This window comes from Achroia grisella, unplaced genomic scaffold (genome assembly GCF_030625045.1).
Source record: "Achroia grisella isolate CSIRO2021 unplaced genomic scaffold, CSIRO_AGI_Agris_v1 utg501, whole genome shotgun sequence".
Classification (NCBI taxonomy): Eukaryota; Metazoa; Arthropoda; class Insecta; order Lepidoptera; family Pyralidae; genus Achroia; species Achroia grisella.
The window spans coordinates 1,414,576-1,440,175 of NW_026712897.1; the positions used below are offsets into that span (position 1 = coordinate 1,414,576).

Below are 25,600 nucleotides of genomic sequence, written 5' to 3' on the forward strand. Positions count from 1 at the left end.
AGATATCACATACGTCTTGTTATGTTAATGACTAGATACTCGCCCCGGCTTTGCTCGGGTGTACATGTATTATATATATAAAGCTTCCTCTAGAATCACTATATATTAAAAAAACTTCAAAATCCGTTGCGTAGTTTTAAAGCCCTAAGCTTTTTATATGTACATAGGGATGGACAGACAGCGGCAGCGACTTTATTTCATACTATGTAAAGATAGTATTGGTTATATTCTTAAAATTAATAATAATACAATTTTATTTTCAATGAACAAATTCTTATACTTAATTAAACACTTTTTTGAAAAATGAACAATAGTGAATGAGAGTTAACCCAAAAAGAAATAGTATTATATCTTATACTCCATCATGATAATAGAAAAAAAACATCAAAATTAAAAGAAAAATATATGAATGTGTGGAAACCAGGCATTTATACCGGTTTCAGAGAATTCAATAAGAGAAATTTCACGCTCCGACTCTTGTGTTATACATGTTGGATTTGGCTGCATTTGTATTTTTTTTTGTAGGCAAACCAAGGTAATATTATAAATCTCTACATAGTATTATATAAAACGAAGTCGCTTCCGCTGTCTGTTCGCTTAGATCTTTTAAACTACGAAACGGATGCAGTTAGCAGTAGATAGAGTGATTTAGGAGAAAGGTTCATACATATAATAAATATACACCCGTGCAAAGTAGGTAGCTGGTAGCTAGTTGCATAATAAATCGGAAACCAAAGTATGGAACTTATAACAAATAACCAAATTGGCTTTCCTTCAAATAAAGTGACAGTTAAAACATTGTTAAGCAACATTACGTCGTTTTAATGCCGACAGGTATAGCCTGTCTCAGATAGGCGGTCTCTAACATTTCTTCTAAATGTATATATATTTCTATTAGTCAGATTGTTTTCCATCATTATTACAAACCAAAATGTTTTATCTGTTATTTAAAAGTGACTGTACAAGGTATATTTATTTTGCATCTATATAATACCTATTAAGTTGTCCAGGATAATTATTTACTATATTAATTATATATATATATATAATATTATAGCTATATTGAACATTCAAATTTTAATTTTCAACCTGGAGGCATTAATCCAAGTAAATCATGAACTCAAGTGGCTTTCATTCTTAACAACTGCCACTCGAAGCAATCTTCTCTCCTTCAATGTTAACACACTTCACACTAATGATTTATTCTATAATAAGAAAGAAAGCGTGCAGCTATACATCTAAATGGCTAAATAATTACAGTTATTCAATTCAATTTCGTTTTATAATTATTACAGATAGATATAGACTGACATGCCTTGTTCATATGGCAACTAACTACGTCACCACTAAATGATTTAACTTTGATGTTATAATAGTTAGTTGTGCATAATAAATACTACCTATACTAAAATGATAACCATCTATGATATTTTTATCGACTTCCAAAACTATTCTGTTATACAATTTGTCCACTACCATTTTGGTACTTTGAATCAAAATTATTTTGAGCAAAATTAGATTCTAATATACGTAGAGCCTCTGCGTATATTAGAATCTAATAGAAAAAATATAAAAGTGCTTATACATATGTACAAAACTTTAATTATATGTAATAAAGATAAATATTACATTATTCGATAACTAGATATTACATAGATATACCACAAGCCGTGTTTCTATGTACAGAAACACTAAACTTACAACTACGCTGAAAGACAGAGTAATGCAGATATTCTACAAACACATAGCCATTTTAATAATATGAATAACAATAACCATCATACCTCATTCAATGCAATCAACTGTCAAACATAAAACCCGTCATCTAAAAAAATCACAATGTCGACGATAAGATTACTTTGGGCCTAAAGTAATTTTGTGTCCGGGACGTCTCTGGGAGCCCTTTATTTTAGCAATATACGGTCCAGGGGAAAAAAGTTTAATGTAGGGTAACTCAATTATGGCCAGTCCCCACCGTGCGTGCTCTAAATTTATCACAGCGGGTTTCATTTCGACTGGGACCTTTGATGGTTCTGTTCTATAAAAATATAGATAGAGTAATTTGTTAATGCAAGAGAATAAACTCTTTTAGGTTTCTAAACGTTGTTTTCAACCATTGAGGTATAATGTAGTAGAGGAGACACGTATTTACGGCTAGTACTACGTTTACACTGATACTCACTGCAATACTGTAGTTACAAAGTATTAGAGAAAGTTATAATAATTTATTTACATTTAGGATAATAAATTTTATTTACAAAATAATTTCATATATCGGATATATATGAAATTACTTTTTAAATTTTAAATAGGCTTAATCATCGGATCAATTCATTGTCACAATTAATTGCATTGTCATAGCACAGCGTGTGAAGCAAGCTATATAAATTTACATATAATTTGAATATTCATTATGAAGAATATTAAAAAGTTGAATCCATTCGCGTTTATTCTACAGTACATACGTGGTACTTGATTCAGTACCAGGATTGCCACATGCGGGTGACTTCTCCCTAATAAGTTTTGGCAGCCTTGCTCACCGCAGGAATACAACGCTAAAGTAAAATAAATGATGCAACGGGATTAGGGCTGAAATTCTGACATAGTGGCTTAGATTAACAAGTTGCGGGAACGTTTGCGTTTACTGAATCGATTTTTCATTGCCAAAATGTAACAAAAACAAATTTTATCTGAATAGAATATCTTTGCAATGAATTTTAATGTTTTTAGCAGTAGAGTTATTTAACATGAAAGTTCTGTTTATATGTATAATACATGTACACCCGTGCGAAGCCAGGGCGGGTAGCTAGTAATGTATAAAGACAACGTTTGTTGTATTATTAACATTTAATCGTTTACAAATCACAAAATAATATATCAATCTACCTATCAAATTTTTATCTTGTATTTATTTTATGTATTCAAACCGCTTATTATATTAAATAGGGATCAAACTTCAGCACAAACTCCACCTGAAGATTAATATTAGTCAAAGACAAAAAAACATTGTTAATGTCTCTGTCAGTATATTTGTCAAATTATTCCTAAATAGCTGAATCGATTTGGATGAATTAGATTATTTAAAATAATGATTTAATAGTCTGGTCCGGATAGGACGTATATTCGCTGCGTTCGCTAGTTATTCATGGTTATCGTGATTCTATATAACACTTAGAACATTCCAGATCGAGCATTGGCTAATAATAATAATCTCAAACTTTTATATAATATATAATATCAACTTAACAGACGTACATTGTGCACAATTAAAATATCTAAGTATAGATAACTATATAATGTTTGTATGTATATCGATATATACTATAACAAAATCATGGTGCTTTGTGAATCCGGAACAAGAACACGTATGAAGGCTGCAATTTGCATTATCAAATCGATATTCCGATGTTCGTGGTTTGCTGACAACATCGGTTACGATGCCGAAATGACTTTGTTGCCTTTATACTGAATATCATCGTGAAATCACGTATACTCTACATAATATGCAGGCAATTTTGAACATAGAGCGTATAATTATGATACTCTGAATATCGTTTATGTTTTAATAGAATTTCATAGTTTCCATTTTAATTACTCCACATTATTTTTAATATCGCCTATAATATGTATTGGTTTTTAGAGTAATTACTTTCTTCTCGAACCTCATAATTATTCCCTAGTTATTATTTAGTTTTTTGCTATAAATAGGGAAATATAAAAATAAAAAATAGCAAAAAAGAATTTAATAGAATTTCATAGTTTCCATTTTAATTACTCCACATTTTTTTTAATATCGCCTAAACTGGTTTTTAGAGTAATTACTTTTTTCTCGAACCTCATATAAATATTCCCCAGTTATTATTTAGTTTTTTGTTATAAGTAGGGAAATATAAAAATAAAGTATAGCAAAAAAGTAAATAAGTTCATTAAAAATATATTGAAATAGAAAAAAAATATCTCTTTATATATTGAATTCACCTAAAAATATGTTTATACACCACATGTAAATGATACAAGTTACATTATAATACCACTTACTCTGTATGGACATTACTATAAGCACTATAATGTACTAAGAACTAATGCTCTAAGAAAAGTCTTTGTCGCGATTTTAATTCGATTGTTTAGAATGCGAGAGTCTTAATATATAATATATATATTAAGACTAAGAAAATCTTAATATTTGTATTGTAGATTTAAAGGCCATGTAAAGTTGTTAAAAATATATTTGTCACCAAAGTAAGTGTTGAATTACAAATCCTTATAAAGTAATATAAAGAATGGACTGTATTTATTGAAAAGAAAATAATTAATGGAAAAGGAAGTAAAAATACGATTTCGACCTGGTAGAATGTCTTCCACACTCCGAACACCCCAAAGTAAGCAATCTAAAACCAAACTTACTCACCTTTGCTCAGGAACGTCCCGATGTGTAGTAATGTTTAGTAGCCACGCACTCTAGAGTATATATTATCATAAAAACAATTACATTGTAATAATTAAATAAATAATTTTCTTGTTTTATATAGTTAAAATTACGGAGCGTCCCTTTTATTCTAGTTCTTATTTTCAATTGTTTTTAATTCTAAATTCGAAATTTAAGTGACCACATGTTTTTATTTGTGGCCAGTATTACCAAGCGCCCTTTGCTTCAGTAAGCATGCCGGTAATACAACCTGCTTAGACTATGGAAGTTCGGAATACGAAACAGCAAGTGAAACAATTAAAAACAACTATGACTGTGTACTAATATGACTAATGATTATGTTTGTCATTAAAATGGCCTCTGAAAATATTATAGTAAATAAACATTTGTTGGAAATCAAACTAATTTCGCAGTAATTTGGATGGGTATAAATATCTTATGTCTATGTACTAAATTCTTATGTAAAAATAAACAAAAACAATAAAACATGTACTCGTAATAGGGTACATCAGTAAGTAATTACTTATTTAACTTGTTTGATATTAATAATTACATTACAAAATTTAATATTCCGAGTTCGTAACAAATGTCACAAACATTTGTAGGAAATTCGTAGAATTAACTGTTTATTTTGATATTTTATCTTTGTTATAAAATACATGACAACTTGCAATTAAATTAAATGTTATTGAAAAATAAAGCAATTTTCATAAAGAAGCATAGAAGTATAATCAAGACTAGCTCCCTACGCCTTATTACGAACTAGGGACTTCCACAGTATTTCTTAATTTTTATGTCATACAATTGAGTTCTTTACAATATATTTTTATTATTATAAGATTATGGAATGAATTTTAATCTTAATCCTGACGTACGACGATAATAGGTACACTCACATTTAGTACCAAGTACAACCAATACCAGCTCTCCTTATAGTCCTTTTATTGTGTGGTAATATTGGGTTATGGATTCTCGACATAAGAAGATTTAATGCAATATGTATATCAGACAAATAAATTAAACAACGTACTTTACTCGTAGATATAACCTTAAAATTGTCACTATTATGATAATAAAATTAAATATTTAATAGGCATATAATTACTCAAAATATGTTACAATAAAATTAATGTACACGTATTTACAACAAATAGTTCTTGGTACATTGCAACTTTAAATTGCAGAAAAAATCTTTTGTATTTTATTCACCTGCCTGAGAGAGGTATGAATATCCCCAGAAACCAGCAGAAGAATGTGTACTTACAGAAATAGGAAGGAGCAAACGGGATACACCGACCGGGCTATTTCATGATGATTTAAAGGCCTTGAGTACACCCTTTGGCCTTGACTCCGATACCACACACTACCAGCAGTTGTTCCACAATTAGTTCACTCTTCTTACATGTCACCATTTTCGCGGTCCGTCATTAATTAAGTCTTTTGTGTCATAACATGTTTTAAATTTATATTAGATTTAATAGAAAATAAATCACATGTTAATGTATAATTTTCTTTCACAGAACTACCAGAAAAGCCCAAAATATTCGACGAGCTAGACAAAGAAGTGGTGGGCGTAGCTGGACCCTACATAGAAGACACGAGTTTGAAACTTACCTGTGTTGTAAGTGGAGGTAAAATAGGAGACATTATTATAGATACATATATTGTCATTATTGCTACTTAAATTTAAGAGGCCGTTAAAATTAAGAGAATTTTACTGATATTATAAACGCGGAAGTTTGTGCGTGTGGATGAATATAGTTTTGTTACTCTTTCAACGATAGTATAGCTTATACAACAGAATCACACATAGACTATAAAATTCACGCGAGTACAGCTAGTATATTATATTTTAAAGAACTGTCTCGTATAAAATATTCTGATTGAGAATAGAACTGACTTCTCGATGTGGATGCTATAAATTATATAAATTAACCTTTTTTAATGGTTACTTATATCCTATAGACTATTTATTGTTTGTTTTGGCTTATACACTAGATGTAAATACACATACGCAGAATGCATAGTTAGACTTTATAAAATTCTACGTCGGTGAGTTGCCTACCATATTTTATAAGCCATGTTTAGATTAAGAGTGTGATATGTTGGTGAATTACAGGATAATCCACTTACCATCAGGAAAGTCGTTGGCTTGCTTTCTATTCTAATCACATAAATATATATATATATATATATACATATATAACACTTTGGCACTTTGTTACAGTGATATTATTGTCAGCTCTAAACATTTTTATATAACAACAATAAATTGTTATTGTGACAAGGTACGAAAGTGTTTAAATGTTATTTGCTCATGTCTCCGTTCACATTGCATTGAATTGATACAGGTCAGTTGCTACCTTTATGAGCCATGGAGCGAACTTCTTTGTATGAATTCATAGAATTTCGTAAATAATAACTAAGTTGAAGGTGTCCTTTCCTTTTGATGTATTGCTACGTTTATTTTATTCATATTTCTTTGATCTTTCTCTTCCCTTACATTCACGTTGTCTTTTATTTTAATCTATTGTAGATAAACATTTTTTTTTTTTAATTTAATATTTTCTTTTACATAAGAATTTGAAGTGGCTGATTGTGTTGTATAGGATGATTATATCTCTTTATGAAAGTGGTACTATAAGAAAATGTAACACTTTTACTAGTATAATAATACTAGAAAAGAGACATTAATCAAGTGTTTTTGTATCATCGCTGTGCACAATCATTTTTCTTAAGCTATATTCTGATTTAAAAGGTGAGATAGTAACTAATTACTAAAAATTTCTGCTGTACTGCCCTTTGTACTATACTTATATTTATAGGGCATAGTTTCCATTTTAATAAGGCAGTCAGCATGTGTACTAAAAATAAAAAATTAACGGCAATATAAATATCATGCTTATTTTTCAGGTAAACCAATGCCTAGACTACGCTGGTGGCGAGATGACAAAGTTATCGCTACTCTAGAGCCCATCGATGATGGCTCAAGACTTAGTCTCTTGGAGCTGAGGATACCGAAGCTTACGAGAGAATATTATGAAGCAGTATACACGTGTACTGCAGACAACACGATGCAGGTCCCACCATTAAGGGTCAATGTACAGATACAATTGTACTGTAAGTAATATTTTTTATATTTTTTCATTAATATTTTAATTATATTTTGTCCATCAATAAACAGACAGAATTAGTATAGAGTAAACACGGGAAAACAAATTTAAACCATTCGGTTTTAGAGCATATATCAAAAAAAAAATTTAAATATTTTGTTTGTTTGAAAATTTTTGGCATTTAGTAGAAATAATAATCTCTTTAATTAATTTACATCATATTGTGTCGTAGCTATTAGAAAAGTGAAACTATCAAAATTTAAAGAATAAAAACAAAAACGAAAGAGTATTTTTAAAAATACTCGCAATTTTTTTATTTTTCTAGTATTTTTTATTATTTATATACTAGTTTTATATCAGTGCATTTCTACTAGTTTTTATTCTTTAAATTTTGGTTTCACTAGAGAAACAAATATTCACAGCAGACAACCACAAGCAGAATTCTATGGCATTCAAATCGCTCCTGTCCACCTCTTTTTATTGCGATAAATTTATCTTTTTCATAAAAATCATCTTTCAAAAATATATTACTCTCTAACTTGATATATTATCAATATTTTCTTGTAACTAATACAAGAAAAGATTGATAATATTTGGACACTTGTATTTGTATAATTATTTTGATTACCATTGTGGTATATTTTTTGTGTGTTACAAAATTATGTGCTTTGTTTGCACATAATTTTGTAACTACCAAAATTAAATGCTGTGAAAAACACCACAATAAAATATATACTAAAATATATATAACCGTAATATTAATAACTCTATTTTCCATCTCCACCTTCCCGAATTTCGAATTATATGGAGAATATATGGAGGTCTGATTTTTGCACCCTAATGCAGGATATGTTTAAGACAGCCCTGAATATACACAATACAATTTCGCTTTCATTCAACCTTCCCACGTAGACAACTCATTTGTTAAAACATACGTAAACTATACAAGATTTCCGTATCTGTTGCGAGTATGGTTATGTAGTACAATAATAACTCATGGAGTGTTTCGTCAGCCTATATTAAGAGGTCGGAGGTGGAAGGTTAGAGGCACAATGGCGTATAACCCGTGTAACGAGGGTCGTTATCTGACACAATAGTGTACAATAACTACTATATAACGTAAAATATAGACACTGAAAGTCCACTTGGCAAAAAGCAATTTCCTCTTTCAAGTATAACAATATCTACTCATAAACGATTCACTGAGTAATTTGTAATTGCTTAACGAAGCGTTTATAATTTCTTTAAAAACATTAATTATAACCATCAAAGTAATTGGTGCACCGAAATTGTACAAAATTATGAAAATTGTTTTGTTTATTTGTCCTAAAATGCTAGATGAAAATAGTTTGTCTAATTGAAAGTAAAAAATATCAATAATAATATAACATCACGACTGTTAATCCAGGTGAGGTTGTCAGAGGTATTGTCAACTGTTAATGTTTTGGTCAACGCAACACTTGACATGTCCACATTTGGCTGGGCATATTTCAATCGAACGTATTAGGGGGCGAGCCTAACGCCATCTCTCGGATTATATTTGGTATGATATTGGTGTCCCCTTCACCGGAGAACAAATCAAAAATATAAATTGACTCATATAGTTTTTCTTTGTTGTCAGACAAATTGGAACACAGAACTTTTTGGGCGTAATTCAGGTTATTAAACCAACAAGCAACGACGATCTCAAATCAATACTAAAAACTTCAGACATTTATTATTTCATGAAATAGAATGCCTCGATATAATACAACAGTTTTGTTATGATTCATTCCCGTTCGTCTATTTTTGTTCTATTGTAACATTTACAATAATAGAGAAATGAGTCCATTTCCATTTCGTTCTTTATTTGGATATTTTCGATATTCAATCGTTTGTTCAACGGAATAAATATCAGACTAATTAAAGTAGTAGGCAGTGATTTATATTCTCTTTGATCCCATTGTCATTAAACTATTATAGAATTAAATGTGACGTTTAAATGCAATTAGGTGAATTTATTAGATTTAGTTTTGTTGAGGCTTTCACTGCTATATATTTGTAATCCTAAAAAGTAAAATATATTAATACGGATACATTGTTTGTTAATAATGTTTGTTATAAGGATTACATTGTTTGTTTTTATTGAATAAGTTCTAAAAATACTGCACTGATTTGAAAAATTCTTTAACTATTAGATTTCTGTATTATCGCTGATGAACATGACCTATTCATGACCATGAGTATTGGTGTTGATCTTGGTGATGTCTATAAATATTGTTTAGGTATTTATAAATAAATGTATTTAAGTATTTCTAATAGATCCAACTCTTTTTAGTTTTAAAATCGATGATTCTTGCGCATTGTCCTGTGTTTTGTATAAAAAGCAGTAAAAATACTTAATTCCAGAATATAATATACAGTTGGGAATATCAGTAAATACTAAATGAAATAATAGGACAATTCTTAAAAAGCATCAAATTAATTTTACAATCTGACAAAGTTTACGAAACTTCGCCGAGACTGACGGGTTCAGTACTAAATTTAATTCGAATGGGCTGTGCGAAACGGGGGCAAGTCTAGCTACGTATCTTTTGACCGACTGCCGAAAGGTGTATTAGATAAAGTATGCCATCGCATTTTACTTTCCTATGAATTCTTTCATGATTGCTAGCAATTCCACACCTCTCTTTCTTCGGCTGTTTATGGCACTAAAATCTATAAAATATTTTCAGAGTCCATCGCACAGCAAAACTTTGTATTTGGTCCTTTCTTTGTTTAGTCGGGCAGCACTCACAACAATAACCAGCTATTAATCCACTACACTCCACTCTCCTAAATGTAGAAGTTACTAATTATTTAATAGGTATAATAAATCGCGGGAAAAATAATTAGTGTTTCATAAATTTAATAAAAAAATACAATTTCCGCCAGCGAGCCATAAAATCAATAACATACCTCGGTAAATGTAAACTGGTCGTAGTTATGAATAAAACACAATTGTGAAAAGACTACATTACATGCTCTGTTAACTTTAAAAGCTTTCGAAATTTCAATAGTGTCACACTCAGTTCATTCAGTGACTATTACAACGATTTTGTATTTAAAAAATGAAATAAAAAATAAAAATTAATAACTATTATAATTGCAAACAAATTAATTACGAAACTGTATTTGAAGAGAATGGTATACATTTAAGAGATATATATATATATATTAAAAGAGTGCTATTTAGGAATAAATTAAATATATAAATGAAGAAGAAATCTGAATAAAAAATTATGCAGTAATTAGACTACCTCTCCCTTTTATCATTCTGGTACTTTTGTATTATCTATTCATCATCCAACATTATATCATATATCCATGCCCCGGTTTGTATCTAAATAAAATAAAATAAAAAAAAATGAAATCAGAAAACAATTTCTAAACTTTCTGCACCTCGGTTCACAAGGCCAAATGGTTTGCATAAAGGTAAAATTTCTATTTATTTAATAATCGACTAATAATTAATAATAATAATTTTATAAGTCCTTAAATATTGAGTTGTTTATATTTTATTTTTAACAGAGACCTTTCATGAGAGGTATTGTTCCATTTTATCAACCCTTCATTACAAGTTCCACACTTAATATTGAATTAATGTTTATTAAGTGTAAAAGTTTAACGAAGGGGTTTAGAAATCCAGCGCGGATAATGGCTGCTTAAGGTATTTTATATTCGGAAATTCAATTGTAAGTTCAAATGCTTTAGCAATTTGAGTAGGTATGTGTGAACACCGCCTGATTCTCTGGCATTTGTCCGACTAACTGCGTTATCGTATTATTAACACTGACAGAGCACTACATCACAAACGTGCTTGTTATGAACTATGAGGTAAGTACAGTCTTGGATGTCTAAGTAAGGTCAGGTCGGGTTGAGGTGGAAGGTTAAAATTATTGCCTTATTAATGTTTTGCGCATATCTACGCAGTGTGTACTGTTTGAAAAATGAATAAAATATTTTAGCACGGCTATAATTTGTATAATATCTTAAAATGTAGGACAAAAACGGTATTGAATCTAATACTAGTAAGTAAGTTAGTAGTAGTTGCACGTTAGGATTAACAACTTTAATATATGGGGAGAAATATTAGTATACAATCCTATTTCTTCCATGGTATGATGGGGAACTTAATGCTCCCGTATAAAATGAGTAAATGGTATCTTGGTATGGGCATGTAATAAGTAGCAATAATGATAATGTTTTAAGAAAGGTGTTATATATGAATGTAGTTAGTTATAAGAGCAGAGGAAGGCCGACAAAGAGATGGATGAACTGTGTGAAAAATGATATGGTAAGTAAGGGAGTAAATAACGAGATGACTGCGACAAGGGATGAATGGAAGAGAAAAAATATTATGTTAACCCCAAATAAATGGGATAAGGAAGAAGCAGATGATGATAGAATGAGTAAATGCTTATGAAATTAAATTTTTGGTCACTATGTTTAATTCACACTGGACGACCCGCGATCTTTACCAGTTTTTGCAACATTTTTCATTACAGCTTCACTCCTTCCTCGATAAATGTACTATCGAACACTAAAATAATTTTCTAAATGGGATCAGTTAGCCTCGGAGTTTACCCCTCTACACCCAGACGCATAAACTTTACCTCTTTATAATTTCAGTGTAGATATTTCTTGTTACTGTATATGTTTTTTTTTAATAACAGGAATATATGACTATACATATAGTAATTTCCATGTTATAGACAATATTTTGTTTTTACTTGATTAACCAGTAATATGTACATTCATTTTATATTCTAAACGAAAATATCAAATAGGAGATAAAAATATTATATTTACTGATATTACGAGTACTATTATGTATTCGATTTTGGAATCAATAGTGTATTTGATAAATATAAATTAAACTGACTCTCGATTAGTTCCATTTAATGTTGATCTACAATATTCAGTAGTTTATATGAATAACTACTATAATTCTAGCTATTAAAACTACGTACAAAGTTATTTCAGTAGTAGTTAGTCTGTAGTATTCTAATTTTATAAGTCTTCCCTCGCTACCCACTCTGTACAGCTTACATCTTCAAGTGCTCAATATGCGACAAATAGCGAAACTTTCATAACATTCGCATTATCTTCATTCTCGCTTATTGCAAAGCGGAATCCGCGCAAATCCACGCGATTAACCTAGATCAAACTGACTACGGATTATCTCGGAATATGACGCTTTACGGTGGAATTCTTTTGTGTCACCTCGCGCCACCGTGCGACCATTAGTTTTTATTTGGCTACATTGTCCTGCGTGACGCCGTATCCCAGTAACAGGAAATTATTCTCCATTATTATAATTCGTGATGTCATTTTGTAATGCACGCTAGACTCGCGATCCAGTCTTTGCAGCTTTTAGTGAGTATTTTGTTATTACACTTTTCAACTACTAATGCGGCTAATGGAAAAGCATTAGAGCTTTTATTTTTATCTTTCTTACGTTTAGACTCATTATTACATCGGTCCTATATTTAAGGCACATTTGTATGTTTATTTATGGAATGATGTGATAGATATATCAGTGGAATTATAATTCACTGGAATAGTCTACCAGTAATTAAAAGAAATCAATAAGTAATTTACGGAATAATTTCTAACTTTATTATAATTATATTAACAGTAATATTGTTACCATTATCACTACATTATTTTATTACTAATGCCGCACGATATAGTCCTTAATATAGGGGGTTAAGTACAATATTGGAACAGCAATGGTTGGAGTAAAATCACAACCATCGCCGATGTGAAATTAGCCCCGTTTTGCCAACACACAAGGGGTGATCTGGGCGTTCCTAATCACTATACCGATACTGCCTTTGATTTTAGGGTTGTGTGCAGACCGTTTAACTTTGTTTTTCATTTCAGTACGGCCATTACTAGTGGAGATACTAGCGAGAGAGCAACCTATATCAGTAGGTGTTGAGGCTGAACTCGCTTGCAGGGCGGTGGGAGCTCGGCCGCCTGCCATTATTACCTGGTTATTAGATGATAAACAAATGATAGCTACTGGAGTTCAAAAGGTACGAATTTATTTTTATGTTTCTATCCATACATACAAATCCATTAACACCCCACTGTAAGAAATATATGTTTTCTATAATAAAAATTATATTAGTCTATTTTTTGATGAAGAAAAAGAGCTCCCATGTGTTCTAATGGTGTTAAATAGTAGAGTGCCAGTAGAAGATAGTGAGATTTAGATTTTGTTAGGTGATGGTTGCGAATTAATACTATGGTTTCTATGTGGACTATACTTCTCGAGCTGAGATATATTACAAGCAATGGATCACTACTCTTTATTACCCACAATCCTTCCTCCTATTTGGCTACTGTTTTACGTTGGCCAGGTTATCTATACCGATCTATTTATCTTTATTTATTTTAGTTACCATATCTAAGGTGTTCTCTTTACTTGAAAATTTAGTGGTAGAACAGTTAGTAACCTTTTATGGTTATGCAACACGAATGGGCCATCTGGATAATCGGAAATGTAACCCAATACTCGCATTTCGCATGATGAGTGGGGGGTTAGCAGCCCTTTCTCCATTCTAATCACTTCTACCTTACAGAAAGGGCCTTCTGAAAAGGTGCTGACGGTCTAGGTAGTCTAGTGGTTTAGCACACCGCTATACCTCCGAGGATCGTGGATTCGATTCATCGCATGGTGCAAACAATTGTTTTCATGAGTATGATTGTTTGTGTCGGTCTGGGTTTTTTCCATGTATATAACATATTATGTATTTACGAAAAAATATATATCTATGTATTTTATCAGTTGTCTACTATAACAAGCTATGCTTACCATGGGACTAGATGGCGTCGTGTTAATTGTCCAGGGTTATTTATTAATTTATTATTCCGAAAAGGTAGGGAACACTCCTGTAATTCGCTCACTGTCAGGTGAGCCGTAAGTTACCCTATGCTATAAAAAATATAACTGGTGTCACGCATTGCTACTCCGATTTTTAATCAAGCAAAAGCCTATTGTATTCACTAATGAAAAGGTATAGAACTTTTTAATTATACATTATAACGGGGTTTATTTTAAGTGGTACCTATTAGTGTTACTTCACAAAAAAAAAACATGTTATACTTAAGTATGAACGTTTGATTTCTTCGACTTACAAGTTGACCAGTATCATTACGAAGCCGGAAACTCTGATTTCTTATGATGCACTTGCTAAACAATAGTTAATAGTTTAAAAAAGATAAATAATACATAAATCTATAAATGCGCAAATATATAAATAAATAAAAATAATATATACATGTATAGGTATATAAATATATATATAAACTATATCATATATAAATAATTAAAATATGTGTATATATAATAAACACCCAGTGAAACACAATTAGCCCTACGAAAACTTCTACTGTACTAAATCGCAGCTGAAGTTAATATGTTAATAGGAAATAATAATGTCAGCTAAACAAATAAAGTTAAAAAAAATGATAATAATAATAATAAATATAGACTCGGACTTACATATATGTTGTGATATGACGTGTGAGACTGTCAGTTGCAATATGTTATATTGTAAAGTAATAATAATAAACAAATTGAATGAATAATTGTATTATCTAGTTTTATTCCAAATTGTCAAATATCGTCGGATTTCAATAAAATAACATATATCCATTCATTTATTCATAAATTTAAGAGCAATGCTCTTGTTGATCGACCTTTTGCCACTTTCTACGATCTTCCATCATACTCTTTAAATCTCACGTCACGACACGTAACGACTCCAATTCTGTCTTTCATTTGCTTGATGTATCTGTGCCTTGGTCTTCCTTCTTTCCTTCTATCTTTCCCTCAACAATTACTTTCATAAATTCATCGTGCCGTATCAAGTGTCCTGACATTTTTCCTCGTCTATTTTCTATATCATTCAATATCTGCCTTTTTTCTTTCACCCTGAGCACCCTGTTCTTCATTTCTTACATTATCTTTCCATTCTTTAAATCCATTAAGTAATATTATTATTTATTATAATACGCATTAGTTTAAATACCAAATGCTTGAAATATAACTATGTATTGGTAGTTTTCTTCAAACCTTTAATCACAATCATTCATCCTTTTTTTATCGTAGTATGTGCCCATTTTATTTTATTAAGCTATGTTTCGGTTAAAGATAGATAATGCAGTTAAATTATATAAAGACATGACGTCGTAGTCTCCCGTAATACAATACATAAATAATATTACAGGGAGAAGGCGATTGTTATGTGGTCTGATTACCTTATTGCTAGCAAAGGACCGTGTCAGCTTGACTTTCATGTCAATTTATACGTGACCTGGTTCCCCCTGGAAACTATTCACGGTAAAATTACCACAATGGGCTAACTGACCTGACCTCATGCTAATCTTATCTTTCTCTAGTAGTGCCCCGCCAGGACAATGGTGTTTATGTATGTAGGCGATGGTAACCACTTACTTATTAATAAACTGGCCTGTCAAATTCATTCAATGATTGAATGAATAAATTAATATTTATATATTTCGCCACAAATTAAATTCGTAAAGATTTGTAGGAGACTGGACTCTAATCTAGATCGGAGATCTAAATTGCCGTATCTATTACCTACAAAATTAAACTTATGATTTTCTATTTTAGAATTCTGAAGACAAGAACGAAACTGTGTCATTTCTAAGATGGACGCCGAGGATGGAGCACGATGGACGAGTGATTACATGTCGAGCATCGCATATGAAGCTGGAGCACACTACCTTAGAAACAACTATGACTCTAAATTTGCACTGTAAGTTGTACATGCTGGTTTACCCGCTGCTGCATGCTGCTCGAGTGATTGGGGCATCATAATTGATCTGAATAGAGTTAGACTTATGTTGGTATGTAGGTACTCTTTTACCAAAACTTATTATTTCCGTTTCAGTGATTGAATGACTGACCGGTATAAAAATTGCCTTTATTTTATCCCAAATACTAAATATATTCCAAATTACTTATTGATCGATTGAACAAAATGAAAAAAATAAATAAATATTTAAAAGGTTCATCTTTGAAATCTAATTTAATCCTACTGCAGAAAATAAAAAATATGTAGCAATGAATGAATACTCTTTGAACTTTCACTTCAAAGAAAGATAAAATTATAATATTAAAAAACAAAGCCAACAGAAAACACCGAGACTTGGACGATTTATGGTATAAAAATAATATTTTTTATACACAATAAAAAATATATTAAAATAGTGGAATATAAATAGCGTATTTTATATTGCCATTTAAGGAAAGGTTTATTTATCGTCAGCAAAATTAGACTCTCTCGAATCGAGAATTTACGCCGCAATGCAATTTGCTCACTATAATTATTTACCATTCCAGATCAGACCAGATCGTCTATGTATTTTTTCAATATCTGATTTCGAAACTAACCATTTATTCATTCTTTGCACGAGTGCTGTTATACTTCTTTTTTGTTAATGTAATATATTTTGCAATGAAAGAAAGACACCATTTTACTTTAAAAAAATAATATAACAATATTAAAAACACACAATTGTTATGGATTTTAAATTATCTATTGTTATTTTAGATATTTTTGTCATTACCAAACAAGCAATTAAATATTTCATTATTATTATACTAATACAATAAACATATGTTCAAACGTATCATTTTGTAAAACTTATTGACATCTGCAAAAATAAGATAACATTTTACCTAATAATATCAAATAATATAAACTGTAACAACACGAACGAAAATGAAAGAAAATAGGCAAAGAATACTAGCAAACGGAACAAGTCTAATATTTGTGTTTCTTTGTAACAGATGTGCCAATAGTAGTTCTGCAGCTGGGCTCCAAACTAAACCCTAATGATATCGAAGAAGGGGATGACGTGTACTTCGAATGTGTAGTTCGAGCCAACCCTCCCGCTTATAAAGTAGTTTGGGAGCATAATGTAAGTAATTTGGCTTTACTATCTACTCTAATATATACTATTATAAACCTAATATATTATATACCCTCTGAATAAAATTAACTTAGAAGAAGATGTTTACAATTACATTAAAGGATATATAAAGTTACATAAGTATAATAGATAGAAAATAATTTATTCTAATATATTTACATTGAAGCACTTTTGAATAGTCATCACAATTTTTTTCAGGTTACTGCTCATTCGGTTAGCTGTTTCATCACAAGTAGAATGTGCAAGAAACTTGCGTGTTGATCTTTAAAATAATGTTGTTACTCTACATTTTTAGGTTGATGTGTGTGAATACAAACTACCGCCTAGCACTAATTCAATTAAATACCTACCCTAATATAGAAAATTTTAAATATACAACCAACTGGTTGAATTACTAAGTAAATCAGTCGTAGTCGTATGATATGATTGATTGTTTGTTGACATTTTTAATTTATTGTATAATTATAATATAATAATTAATTTCTATTTACAGGTATTCACATTTTTAATGCATTTGTTATTTGTTGTACTCTGGGGCCATTCGTAAATTACTACTTTTATGACTCCTACCACCGTCTTTGTCCAAGACACATTTATAAAGCTCCTCGTCCGTATTGCGACGTCAAATACTTTGTAAATAGAAGTATTTTCATTAATAGTTTTACAATTTTTGTGTTTCAATACTTATGTACATATTTTAGATTTTGTATTTTTTTATTTATTTTAAATCAGGCAACTTAATATTATTTATATAACAGTATTGGACCATATGATATATACCTTATCTATTGAAAATATAAGTGTTGTCTCTTTAGTCACGACATTTACAACGGCAGTCTGCCACGGTTGCACCGATACGCCCCGTAATCTAACGTCACGATTTTTTTCTAAACGATCTTTCCTATCCAATTACCCAAGTTAACAATTTTCGACTTTATCCCCCTTTGATGATGACGTAATTTAGAAATATCTATCTATTAGTATTAACCATGCCCTCCATGCTTGTTATAGGGACAATTAATGACGCACAATCAAAGGGCTGGTGTAATTGCCGGCTCTGCACATTTAGCATTGCAAGGTGTGTCGAGAGAGCAAGCGGGGAAGTATGCATGCACTGCATCCAATGTGGAGGGCGATGGCAGATCGCAGTCTGTGATTTTACAAGTCATTTGTAAGTATATTTTTAATATTATATTTGTGGACGCTGGCTGAGGATAATTCATTAAATTATTATTTTATAATAATTAGTATAATACAATGGAATCCATATTTTTTTTATTATTTATAATTTATCAAATTAAACAATTCATTACTTATATATAGTGTACGTGCCAAATTGTTTTATAGTAATATGTAATTATAACACATTAAATTTACACATAGTTTTTCGCATGAACAAAATGCGAATTCGGATACAAACTACAATAAAAACTATGTAAATATAATGTTTATATCAATTGTCTAGTACACGAGCTCAGCTTATCGTGGAACTACGTGGCGCTGTATTAATTGTCCATGGTCATTTATTATTATTATATTCCAGAACTGATATTTTGTCTAATACTATTAATAGAAATTTTAATTTATTGTTTTATTGTATAAATATTATTTCCACTAAGACAATAAAGTTTAAAAATTATTATATTCATTTTATATCCATTATCAATTACAAAAAATATCATTATTACATAGTATAAAACAAAGTCGCTGTTGCTGTCTATCCGTCCCTGTGTATGCTTAAATCTTTAAAACTACGCAACGGATTTTGAAGCGATTTTTTCTAATAGATAGAGTGATTCAAGAGGAAGGTTTGCAAGTATAATACATGTACACCCGGGCGAAGCCGGGATGGGTAGCTAGGGAATATTTAGTTTAATATTAATTGCTAATCAAAATTTGATTCCCGTGTTTAAACAATACTTTCAAGTAGTAACAGGGAAATTACCTGTAAATTTTGTAAAAGTTTATAATATAAAATAATTAATATTAGATTTTATTACAATTGTAGTTTTAATAATAAAAATAGTAATATGGCTGATATTCGCAGGGGTTTTCATGAAATTATAACCCGAAACGAGCAAATTGAACGCGAACTATTATTGCCTCAAGCAATATTCAGCAACAGGCTTTTGTACAAATAGGTAGATCTATCTGCCCACTGTCTGTTTTGTCAATCCTAACTGGATAGAAACAAATTGAATTCTGAATATACTCGTTTATTTTTACTTTGTTCCTCCAAATTTACCGCATTTACTATTCGTACATTAAATAAAATATAGTTGACGCTTATTATATTACGCTTATATATATATGTATGTATGCTCATAATATGTTTGTATGTAGTATATTATTACGTATATGTAAAATCTCTGTATACTGTATGTGTTCTGACATCCTTTTCCAATTCCCATATCATTGTATTAATCAACGATCAATAAGAAGATATTTCATTCGTTCAATTAATTCCAAATTCAAATATTCCCGCCAACCGGTGCTAACTGCGTGAGCGTGTGAACCCCGAAAAAAAACGAGAATGTGCAATTCAAGACAATATGTATAATCTATTTAATATAATTATATTTAATTTAATAAAACCAAATCGCTTTGAGTATTTCTGCACTCCCTAAGGTTGGCTAGTAGAAAATACCATTAGCATAACGAAAAAAATAAAGCCCGCCTATTGTTTCAAGTTGAAACTATACTGCAATTTTTATCATTATTTTATTTTCATACAGATAAATTGTATAAAAAGCAATTTCATTTTAACCGTTAATTGAAATCGGAATTATTTGCATATTATTCCTATAAATTTGATCAGTGGATAATTTAAAGTTTTATGTATGTATATTTGGCTTTATTAAACATTTATAGGAATCCGTAAGAGTTAAATAACAAAAAAAAAACTCTTTTTAGTATATTTATTCGTCTATTTGTTCAATAAGGTTATACATAGATATTAATCCTTAAAATAGTATCAAAGTATATACGACTTCAAAAGCGCATGACACATATATCCACAAACAAAGTGAAAGAATGAATGTCTAGTAGTTATGAATTATTTATGTATACATATAAATAAAATTGTAGTATCTGTTTGTAATATTGAAATAACCGTTTTATACTATATGCATATGAATATAAATACGGTATATACACCAAAATAACATTTTTTACAATTTTTGTCTGTCTGTTCCGATTAATCTCTGAAATGGTTGGACCTATTTTTTTTGCAGGTAGCTGATGTAATAAGGAGTAACTTAGGCTACTTTTATTTTAGAAAAACAAAGTTAAATTCCACGCGAACGATATCGCGGTTACAGCTAGTTAGAAATAATAATACATAAAACTGAACGAATAATGCTAACCAGACGTATTTACTTGTATATTTCTTATTAGTAAAGTCCACCGCCTTTTGTACCACCATACTCCGCTGTTATTAATCTTCCTAGTAATATATTTATGTTATAATACGCTTCGTTGTATAAATAAAGATAACAATTTCACAATTAAATAAAAGTTATAGGAAAATATAAAGAAATAGAAAATATAATAACACTTTGTACCGGTGTACTTAACAAAATGCTGTCAATTAATATAAAGAACAATAAAATAAACTTATAGAATACATAATTTCAAACTACGAAACGGATTTTCCACAAAAACAATTAACAATTTTAATTGTTTTGAATTGAATATAAACAAGACTCGACAGCGAACTAATAAATTGGATAAACCTTTATTGTTATTGTGGTATGAAAATATTAAACGATATTAAACGGAACTGTCACACTCGAATGGTAACCAATGTACGGGTTAATTTCGAGCATGCATCACAGGATTAACCCTTCCATTTGTTGTATTATTACTGATGTATTTGGACATGTATTTTTATCGTTTCAGTTGATTTAAGTATTACACATGTAAATCGCAGGATCTACGTTATCATATTGCAGTAATAAAAATGGCAGATTTAATTGTAATTGTAATAATAATATAATATGTTATTCTGATTATAAAGCTATATTACTGTAAAGTTTCATAAAAGCCCGTTCAGTAATTTTTGCGTTAAAGAGTAACAAACATCCAACCATACTCACAGAGTTTTGCATTTGAAATATTATTAAAGTATAATATAAGTTTTTATCTCTAAAAGTAATCAGAATTAAAAATTTATAAATTATTGACATAAATCAATTTCTTCATATCTTTTTGGGAGTAGGCAACGTATACAGACATTATAAATCGAAATTACTTGTATTTTGGGAATAAAATAGGAAATAATAGCAATAATATGCCAAAATAAGGTAACGTAAGAGTTATATGTGCACATTTATCTGTAATTGTCTTCAAATTTCTATTTATACATGCTATTTTTAAAAAAATAATGTCTTATAATCAATATTGACGAATATACTGTGTATCCCGTCATTACATGAGTTAAAATTAATTTAGAGTTGAAGAATTTATTGCGTAAAATGTTCATAAGAAGTGTAAATGTACAAGTCTTGCCCTTTTAAAGTTGATGAAATAAAACATAATGCTGTCATAATATTACTATATATTATATGTAGAATATAACATTAATACCATACAAAGTAGAATGTTCAAAGCAATCCACATTTATTGCAGTTAGGTGACATGCAATAAACCAACAGTTTACATTGCTTTGTGTTTGAAATGAAAGTGCAATACGATACCGCATACATTTGCTTAAACGTGTCGCGCGATGGATGCCATTCAATTTACGATTCCGATGGTGTGTGAAGCCGTGAATCTATGGCGTGTGTGTAACATGCAAATTATTGTACGGATTGACTAAAGTTATAATAGTACTGGAATATAAATCTCTGTAATATTTATGTTGTAAAGGTTTATACTCTATTTATATACTAGATCAATGATGGGTGTCCTCGTTCTCATAATATATTTTACCTTCATTCCAATTGATAATAGACAAATAATAAGAAAATTATAAAAACCACTATTTTAGATCATATCAGGGATTTACAACCAGTTCTCTACATCTTCGTATGTTTCGTTTCCAGTTAATCGTAATATTAATTATATCTCATTCACACAGCGTCATTGAGTCCCAAGCTAGGCAGAGCTTGTTTTATGGGTACTATGAATACATATTATACATATAAAACATACAGACTGATATAAAATAGCAAGTAATCGAATCTGCGACCGTCGGTATCTATGCTAAACTACCGACGCAGAGATTATCTATGGCGATAAATTAACGATGTCCGTCCACACACAATCTAACATTATGTTAAATTTCAGTAAGATCTTTTTTTTCTAATACTACGATAGTGGTAAACAATCATACGGCTCATTCGATGGTAAATGGTTATCGTAGCTGTTTTGTTCTGTTTCGTTAAATCATGAAAGAATAAAAAACAGTCATATATTTTTGCATATAAGTATATAAATGCAAATAATAATAATAATAATAATTTATTTCATTGACATAGATGTTTTACAATTTTTTTTTTTACATATCAACAATCACATATTCTTATTTATATATTTCCTTAAGCCGGGGCTGGGATCTCCTTGTAAGCATAATTAAATCTTGTGATGAAAGAGGGTTATTTATTATTAAAATTTGTTTCACTGTCATATATTTGTTGCATATAAGATTTTATATAAATGATTAAATGTTATTTTAGTGTTATAAATATAAGTCGATTGTTTACCAAACTGTCTTCCAGATCACAATTACTATATTGTGCTTCCTTCTTTTGCACATACTTATCTATAAGACAAAAATCACAATAAAGCTTTTTATCTATGTTTCTGGACTTTTAAAAGATCTCTAGTGGATCAGACAATTAGCATGATTGAGCTATTGATGTATATATTTGATTTAACAATTCCTTATTTGTTACTAACCTTAATGTTCTAAATAGCCATACGAGTTTAACTGGACATTACAACATTTATATGGGCATACAGGACAAACGTGTCAATAATTACGCAAAGTATACTTTCTTGTCTTTCAATGACGTCAAAAGATAAAGTATAACTGTGGCTGTTATCTGTATGAATTTTAATTTGATACTACACCGTGTATTTAGAAAAGCATATGTAATTAGTTTTGCAAATATTAGTGATAAACCATACGATCACAATTAGTAATCTCGACAAAAATCACAATAAATTTAGATCCATTAGAAATGAGCAACTTTGTGATAACCAACCACACGATAAATTCGACCCACATCTCGTCACACGTCCATTAGAAAAGTTTGATTCCTAATTTGGACCGGCTTTCGCCTAATTACTTGCTCATTTATATTTAAAACATCTTATTAGTCTAAAAAAGTCTATCTAATAGCTAGTAGTAGTCTAGTAATAGCGATTTATATCTATCTATTTTAGTCTTTTATAAGAACGTTTTACGAATAAAATAAAATGAATATTCTCATATTGAAAATTGCATATAACTTAGTTTATCAAGTCAAGCAGGAGATGATCTTCAGTCTTTCCGCGGGTCGGAGTGCCCTCAGCTCTCTTTTAGGTATCCAGTAAAGATTTAATATCAGCTTCGGCAACAGCATTAGAATAGTTAATAAAAACTCAGTTTCTAATAGAATTTATGTGCCAATTTTTATACTAATTTTGAAATAAAATGCTTTTATCTTCAACTAATTACTACAGAAATTAAATAAAACTAAAAAACTCTTTTGACGAAGAATTCAAAATAAAATCGTAATAAATTTAACAAAGTAATTCGTGTTCGAGGAAGATAAATAAGGACTTTATTGAATAAGATCGGATGTGGCTTCCTTATTAGGTCTCTCCTTAGACTAAACTCGATTTGGATCACTTTAAAGGTGTAATACTCTTGGGTACTACAATATTCTACTTGCTACTTGTTGTTTATTTAGAAATAATTTAAGAATGGAATTGGTAAGATCTATTCATGAATATTAGGTAAATGAAATTGTAGTAGCCTACATATTTTTTATAGTCACTAGGATTATGTTGTCACTTTCATTACTATTACTACTGTACTATCAATATGCGATAAAACTTTAAAATCTAGTTAATTAACTGTTAGCAGGCTTTAACTTTTAAAAGGCTACCAGGAGTAACATTCTAGGAACTGTTTTTGTTTAGGTTCCTAGTTTAATTTTAGACAAACAAATATGAATGTGATTTGATTGAAATTGTGTGTTATTGTCCAAACAGATAAACCAGTGTGCACGAACACAATGACTGCAATTGTTGGCGCCGCATTCAATGAAGCAGCTAAAGTGACATGCGAAGTCGACGCTTTCCCTCCACCAAAGAATTTTCAATGGACATTGAACAATTCATTGGGAACTGTGGAATTGGAACCGGTAAGATTATTAATAAAAGTTTATAATTTTTATTGAGAATATGTGTGTTACTGGAATGGAATACTTATTTGCCACAGCTTACTGGAAGAAAAGTGGTAACGATTGCTTATGGAAATAAACAGAAATAGAAATAATCTTTATTCAAATAACCGCAATTATTGAATAGTTGCATTTTTTTAATTTACCACTCCGTCGGAACACAGATTCATCACAAGAAGAATGAGCAAGGAAATTGCGTATTGCTCTTTTAAATAAATGTTGTTCATTATATATTCCCAAATTGTATCAGAACCACGGACATTACGACATATAAGTACATAGTACATTGTAGCTCCTACCTTATTACTGTAGTCAGCTGAGTAATAAAATACCAAGCCTTCTGTATTCTGTGATTTTATTGACATATACGTACTTACCCGTCAAATAGCGGTAACAAAAAATATGCACTTAGACTATCTATGGTGAGATGTGATCCTAAAACTCATATATTGAATTAACTTTTATTTAATAGTTATATATCAACAAATTTTCGAACGATTCCAAATTATTTGAGTATATTTTTAAAAGCTTGCATTTCACTATCAAACACCATTAAATAAAATGAATGATGTACGTAACTGCTGTAAATATAAAGGAATAATCTCCAGTAAAATTCTAAGATCAAAAATTCACCTCGCTAGGAGCTAACGCTCAATGCGGTATTGCATATAGAC

General features: G+C 30.1%; 1 protein-coding gene across 1 annotated transcript in view; it reads left to right on the forward strand.

The window, feature by feature from the left end:
* The window catches only part of LOC131846134 (synaptogenesis protein syg-2-like), a 112,157-nt gene that overhangs the window by 70,531 nt on the left and 16,026 nt on the right, over positions 1 to 25,600 (forward strand). The window contains exons 4-10 of the mRNA XM_059195362.1: positions 5,947 to 6,057; positions 7,340 to 7,546; positions 13,447 to 13,601; positions 16,208 to 16,352; positions 17,390 to 17,520; positions 18,544 to 18,703; positions 24,736 to 24,887. Of these exons, the coding sequence (XP_059051345.1) occupies positions 5,947 to 6,057; positions 7,340 to 7,546; positions 13,447 to 13,601; positions 16,208 to 16,352; positions 17,390 to 17,520; positions 18,544 to 18,703; positions 24,736 to 24,887 (1,061 nt within the window). The remainder of the gene's footprint in view (positions 1 to 5,946; positions 6,058 to 7,339; positions 7,547 to 13,446; positions 13,602 to 16,207; positions 16,353 to 17,389; positions 17,521 to 18,543; positions 18,704 to 24,735; positions 24,888 to 25,600) is intronic.